General features: G+C 34.1%; 1 protein-coding gene across 2 annotated transcripts in view; it reads right to left on the bottom strand.

Annotated features, from left to right (window-relative positions):
- Window positions 1–5,151: 5,151 nt before the first annotated feature.
- Window positions 5,152–7,558, bottom strand: part of si:ch211-266g18.10 (titin) — a 39,364-nt gene continuing 36,957 nt past the window's right edge. For both annotated transcript variants that reach the window (XM_052580343.1, XM_052580344.1), the window contains one exon: window positions 5,152–7,506. In XM_052580343.1, the coding sequence (XP_052436303.1) occupies window positions 7,421–7,506 (86 nt within the window). In that variant the 3' untranslated portion in view covers window positions 5,152–7,420. The remainder of the gene's footprint in view (window positions 7,507–7,558) is intronic.

Here is a 7,558-nt window from a genome sequence, read left to right as displayed (position 1 = left end):
CTGACTCTGTTTCTTACTTTCTTCTGCAAACACTTTAGTTTTCTCAATAGTCTGATAATTAAGAAAGTATAGTTGAAATAATTGTCGCTTGAACAAGACAATATATAGCAGTTTATTTATGCACACATACATAATTTCCTGAAACAGAATTGAGAGATAAGAACTTTACATTTATTTACATCATTTTATACAATTTCAAAATACTTTTGTATTAATAAATTACATTTATATTTAAATAATATATACATGAAACCAAATGGATATATAATAAAAGAATGCATTTAAATAGTTTTCTCTGAAGTGAACAATGCCGAGTTGACTTACATTGTTCCTAATAGAAGATCTTATTGCTCTTTTATGTTAAATTATATAATTTCATCCAGTGCTAATGAATAATTCACAGTTGAGGAATCTTTTGGAGATGTTAAAAGGTTGAGTTTTTTGCACTGTAGTTAATCTAATGAACCCAGACACTACAAGACTTCTGTTCTGAAGCACCATTGCTGTACATTTCACCTTCTATTTGCTCAAAATACTGGAATTTGTTCCATAAACCCACATAAAACTAAGAAACCAAACAAATAATCGATTAATTATAACTATAATCTGTTCTATAACCATAAGGTACTGCACAGACCTGGGTTTACATGTAATTTAGTTTCATTACACATAATCCAATCCGATTACTGAATCCTGAAGTACTGGGATGATGACCATAAGGTAGTAATGATCAGCCATTTCTGTGCTTTAGATGCTAATTAGATTTTGACTTTGAGAGTCGATGCTGGGTCGCTTTAATCCAATACACTCGAGTCATATCTGAGAAGATTGAACTTAACCTGTCGCCATTATTAACTATTTCACTGTGCTAGAGTTTCAAGCGCCCACTTCAGACTGAGAACTCAAAGACTTGCACAGTTGTGCATCATGAGAAAAAGGCTGTCTGAAGTCCTGAATGACTGTTTGTTTTACTTCTGGAGCCGTTTGAACACAGGCGACTGACTATTTAAAAGGCTCTTTAGTGCGGGCCAGAGATATCTGCATTTGGATTGAAAATGCCAGTCTGGGAGAGGAACAGTCCTCAGTTTGTTTAACGCTGGGATGAAGGATCACAAATCCCTTTGAAATTGACCTGTAGTAACCCCTCATTGAGTTGAACCTGCCGGGAGGGGACACGTTGTCACTGGGTCAAAGTTAATCCTGTAATCCGTGTTGCCTTTTACGTAGGAGCATCATTCGATCAATTTGACCAACCATGTTCAGATGCTGCATAGCCTGTAGTGATACGTTACTGGCCCAAATTTGTCACAACCACTTGTACATTTAATTATGATATGTACACATGTGTACACAAAAGAATGGAATAATTAACAATTTTTATGTTTTTGAAAGACGTATCTTGTGCCCGCCAAGGATGCATTAAAAAAAATTACATTAAAAACTGTTATATTGCGATTATGAAATATTATTACAATTTAAATGTATCGTTTTCCATTTCAAAATATGATTTATTTTTGTGATGCAGAGTTACATTTTTAGTCTTCAGTGTCAGATTTTTTTTTGATGAATTGAAAGTTCATTTGAAAAAAGTTAAATTGAAAGTTCAAAAGAACAGCATTTTTTTTTTGGAAAAATCTATATTTTGTAACATTGTAACAAGTCTTTACTGGGGAAAAAAGAAAGATGAAGGGTAGTGTATCACCGTTTCCACTAAAATATTAAGAGGTAAAAGGTGTTTTCAAGATTGATAAGAATATGAAATGTTTCTTGAGCACCAAATCAGCATATTACAGTGGTATCTGAAGGATCACGTGACACTGAAGACTGAATAATGGCTGCTGAAAATTCAGCTTTTCCATAACATAAATTATGATAAAAAAATATTAAAATATATTTTTTAAATTAACAATATTTCATAATATTACTGTTTTAACTGTATTTTGATCAAATAAATGCAGTCTTGGTTAACATATGAGACTTCTTTCAAAAACATTTAAAAAATCTTAGTTATTCAAACTTTTTACTGGTAGTGTAATTAAAATGTAAACATCAGTTCACTTAATTTTGGAGTTTAAAGTGCAAAACAGCAGAAAATGGACTGTCACCAAATATATCATAAACTTTGACACACTTTGTAATAGTCTGGTTTGATTCTGGCAGAGAAACTGGCTGCTATTGCTCAAAATAATATTTTGCAAGAGTCAGTGTGTTCCAGATTGCATAGTGACAGTTTAGTGTGACCCAGGACTGTCACGATAGCTTCACTCCAGCAGCAGATTGTGAATGGACTGTTTCGGTAACAAAAGCGTCGTAATTGGAGTGGAAAATAATCAGGCATTGTTCTCTACACTCACGGCTGACCTAAAAGCATGAGATTCATGTGCAACTTGCTCTGATTAATGAAACAAATGATTAACCACACATCACAACACAGTTTGTCGGGACAAACACAGAGACAAGCAGCATTACTGTGAGATGAGAACCAGTTTTGGTTTTGGTTTCACCCAGTGTAAAAAGTAATGACCCAAATCAAACCTGTGAACTTAGTCGGATGCTGCTGGGTTGCGTTTTCTGTTATCTCGCAGAGTTTGAACAATGGTTTCCGAGGTTTTTGTAGCTTAATTCTTCACATAACTATGTAGTTAAGACTAATTGCGCCCCAAATGTCATATAAACTTTGATTGGATGTGCAGCATTTGTCTCAGCACTGAAGGATATGGGAAGCACTTTCTTTTAAATTAAAGGTTGATAAGCCTTTACATTCTGCTATAATAACTTAACATTAGTGTGACTCTTTTTACAGGTTAGTCACCTAACAGTAGGTGGCGGTAAGTGACTGTCTTTATGAGTGAGTCATCAAATAATTCATAAAAAAAAAAAAGCTCATTCATTATAAAAATACAAGTGCAGTGTTTATGAGTGAGTCACTGAATCATTCATTCATCCCAAGTTCAATCATGCTAATTCATTCAGGAACAAATTGATTAATGTCAACAAATCGGTTGAGTAATTCTGCTGTGGATATGTTTGGAACTATTTTCGTTGGCAGAACAAAAACATACGATTAAAGTAAAAATGAGAAGAATATTGTGTCTGAAGCATAAGCTAACCTAGTCACTATTAACATTTAGTGAGCAAAACTCTGTAATTAACTTAATTTACAAAACGGATGTGATGGAAATACTAACAAAACATGGTCTGAGAACGTTTTGCTATTAAAAATGATATTTTTTGATTATGCTAACATCAAGGAAATATTCAGTTTTATCATTTTGCAAACATTATGGAAACATTATTTTTAAATGTACTGTGAACATTCTAAAAACCTATGAACATTAAAAAATAATAATTATGTATGAATAAAAGATACATAATATTTTTGAGAACATTATTAAAGACCAGATTTTTTTGAAGGAATATTCTGTTAACACCAGGTTACTGGAAGAACATTTATGCATAACTTTAAGAAAACCTTACCAGAGCGTTAGCCACAGTTTTGAGAACATTCTCTGTTAGCTATGACGTTCTGTCACAAAACATTTGCATTCCCTCAAAAGGAACTTTGCATTTCTTATAGGCTATTACAATTCGGTTGATAGTGTGGCAGTGTAGGTGAAAAGACATAGTTACTTAATTCAGAAAATGAATACAAAAACCTATAGTAAAGTAAAGTTTTTATTTCTTTTAGATCACCACAGGTGTTTTCAAAAGGGCCAAGACTACTGTGTAGACTAATTTTGTCTACAAAGTGACTGAGCAAGAGAAAAAAAGCAAGAGGATATGGGGGGTCTATTCAGCTCCTCAGTCTATGTCAAGTCTCTGTGGCCATTTGTCAGGAAGCATGAATGCTTGCCTTCATCTTCTCCCTTTTTTTCTTCTTTAGGCCAACCACAGTTCAGCTTTAAGCTGATTTTGCCTCGCTTCTTTGTGGGCCGAGAGTAGTCCGTTCTTCCATGGGCCAATAGCCTATAAGTTTAGGAGTGACATCATTATGCTCTTGCCAAGTGCCATGAAAGAAACTCTCCCCGTTGTTCCCCAATGAAAAGAAAAGAGGCAAAGAGGCTCTGGGAAACCCTGACACTCCTCCTTGCCAGCCATGGGAACTGTTAACACAGAAGAGAAAATATTTCTGTCGACAATGCACAGATTGTAATCAGGCACCGTTCCAGGACCAGGCCATGGTTCACTCTGGGACTGCTTTAAATTTTAGGCCAGTCGTGTTGCATAATGGCTAGTTATGTTTAGTGTGAGGGAGTGATTCAAACTAATGTGTCTTCATTTGGTGTCAGTTTCACATTTTCAGTCATGGAGAGATGTCAATGTGTAAACTGAGCTCAGACATCTATGTTATACAGTATATGTCCAAATATTGATTTCCATGTCCTTACTGAGCCAATTAGCACCACTCAAAATTACACACTAATCTAATCTCACAAACTTGCATAGGAAAACTGAAATTAGTAAAAAATTATAGAATGATATATATAAAAGAAAAAAATTTCAGTAAAAAAAAAAAAACATCTAACATGCAATAAATGTACTTTATAGTAGGTTCAGTTAGGAGTAGTCTCTGTTGGCTTGGAGATGTTTAAGGTTTTTTTTTTTTTTTGGGGATGCTTGAATAGCAGTCTGGCAGAAACGTTGAATAACTCAAAGCAGGGTCTGCATACCAATGCACTTAACACTTGGCACTATTCGCAGCTTTTGGTAGTATTGTGAGAATGATGATTACAAAAACTGTACATATGGGCATATTTCAGAATGCTTAATCTTTTTGATGGATCTCAAATAATATTATTTTAAATAGGTATTTAGATTTAGTTGTTTAATTTTACATAAAATGTATTTAAATTTAGGTTAAATATAAGACTTACTGGTAAGATGGTAAAAGAAAGATAGATGTATTTGAGTAAATTATCTAACAAAACCTTTTCACAAAAATTACAAAAGGAGCAGAAAGGTTACATGAGAGCATATTGCAGTAATGCCACCTACTGGTGACAGTGGATGTTAACACAATGGCCTGGGTGATACTGAAATACAGTATTTATTCAAAAACACCTGACTAAAGAAAATAGAAAATACTAGTACTACTACTAATAATAATAAAAAACACATAAAATAAGCAATAAAAGAGCCCTCAATCAACTGTTGTGATTATTGCAAACATTTATTTCTTCTAAAATGTAAATCAGACCTTAAGCAGACTTCACAGTTACAGCTGCATTAAAGTTCCAATAGCATTTACAGTTGCATACAGGCTGTTTTTATTCTGCATACAGACCATATTGTTGATTCTGTGGAGAGCTTTATAAATATGATTTCAGTTCATGGCTATACATTGTACAGAGAATGACTTTGAATATCTGACCACAAAACCATGCAAAAGAAAAAAAAATCATGAATACAGTAGTACATTATACATTTTTAGTGTGTTTCAAAACACAAATTAAATCTGGTTTAGATACATTTTTAAACAAAATTCATGCAAACATCATGCAAAACTATTATCTTTGAGAAACCTATTTCTATCAAATTTGAACTGTAAATTAGATTTAAAAATAACACTGCGCAAATTTTAAAGAGCTATTGAAAAATGCTGTTATTCATTGCTGCACAGTTGCATTAAAACACACCAACACATTTATAATCTACCATAGTTAAAGTAACTATCTTTTTTAAAAGTCTTAAAGAGACCTATTTCTCTTACAAGTGATTATTGTTATATGCATTTTTACAGGTGACTATACTTCTTCTTTATCCCTGACATGTCCTGACCAGGACTGCTACTTTGCCAAAAAAGTCCAGATTTTGGCTGTGTTTTCTTACTAACATGCTATTTACAGTCCTCATTCATTACGTGTACATGTATTTGCATTACTTTGACCATTCTTTGTAGATCCCACCTTCTTGCACGCCTCAATTGGTCATTTAATCACAATGCCTGCACAACCTACTTTTCAGTCATTACCTTCAGCAAATACAAAGCCAAAACCCAAACATTTTAGGCAAAGTATCAATCCTTGCCAGCACATGTCTGGGGAAAATAGAATCTACAGTCCCCCTAAGTTACTGTACATCGGAGAAAAAAAAGCTCTTTGTACAGACATGAGCTTATCCTCAATGGAGCCACATGCTAAACTCCTGCAGAAAAGACAGCGTCAGTAAAAGAAATGTCTCTGGGGCAGCCCACTGGCACAGTAGTTTAATGATGTGTCTAACCAGTACACACCATTAAACACTCACTAACATCATTAAATCAAGTAATAAAGTAATGAGCTAGCGAGCCACCAGGGGCAGTGCCGAGAAACACTGTTGTTGCATGCAATACTTTTCATCTGGCACATCATTTATCTTCTGTATGAGTATAATGTGCAAAATAGACAATTCAGAATGCCATTTAACTGGCTGCTCTGTATTAGGTATGACTATCCATGTAATATTGCAAAAACACATCCACATTTTTACAAACATTATTGTACATAAACTATTGTTATGCGGAATAATGTAAAAACAGTAGCGTTTGCAATGTAATATATTAAAACAATGCAGTTGCATTGATGTTTAATGCATTTTCTTGGATTTAGCACCACAATTTAGTTTCATTTTTTTATGCAAAATCCAGTGTGTTCCTTTAAAAAGAGCACTGAATAAAACATTTGTTTCCTCTGTGAAGTATAGATTAGTTACATAAGTTATATTAAATAAAAGTATGGAAAGATAAACAAATTATAAAACAAAAATAAAGTAACAAAAATAAAAAATAAATAATAAAATGATGTATACATTCAGAGGAACTGAGCTTACTGTGGAAAGCTGTTATTACTCAGTGCAGTTGTTACTTCTGTAAACGGTTTAGTAAACGGTTTTAAAGATACATGAAATAGTTGTTTACTTATTTCTTGATTTATTATATCCTCTCTTCCAGTTGTGCGAACAATGAACAACTTACAAACCCCATTCTGACAGCAAACACAGTGGAATGCTTTGAATTAGCACCCCATCAAAATGAGGTTATGTACCTTATATGTATAAAATATTACAATCCTGAACCCACTGCAGTGTTCAGAAAGGAACTCTTTGTCCACCTTATGGACAAACAATATTCACATTCCTTCTTGGACATAAATAGATATTACTCATTCTGAAACAAAAGGCCAATCCATGGTATTAATACAAAGAGGGATAGCCTTAAGATTATATAATAAAAAGTGCAATATTTGCACCCTCTGTCCTTCAAAATTATTTGAGAAGGATGTTTTCCAGTTTAAAATCCAGTAAGTCGTTGCTGGTGTAGTGCTGTAGGATCTACTGTGAAGCTCTCCACTGCTTCAGAGCAGCAGGTTCCTCAGCCTTCACAGGTCCGTCTTCACTGGCTTTGCCATGTTGTGTAACATCAGACTGAGAGGTTTGTCTGGACTCACCACAGCGGTGGTGAAAAGGGGAAGAACGGATACTGAGTATCCTCCTCATCCACAAAGAAACACTGGAAGTAGGGAATGTCCTCTGTAGTGGAAAAGACATTAGAGGTTGTTTTAGGATTATTTCAGGGAAAACA

This window comes from Carassius gibelio, chromosome B17, assembly GCF_023724105.1.
Source record: "Carassius gibelio isolate Cgi1373 ecotype wild population from Czech Republic chromosome B17, carGib1.2-hapl.c, whole genome shotgun sequence".
Lineage (NCBI taxonomy): Eukaryota > Metazoa > Chordata > Actinopteri > Cypriniformes > Cyprinidae > Carassius > Carassius gibelio.
Note: the sequence above shows the minus strand (reverse complement) of the source record. Positions and strands in the feature narration are given on the sequence as shown.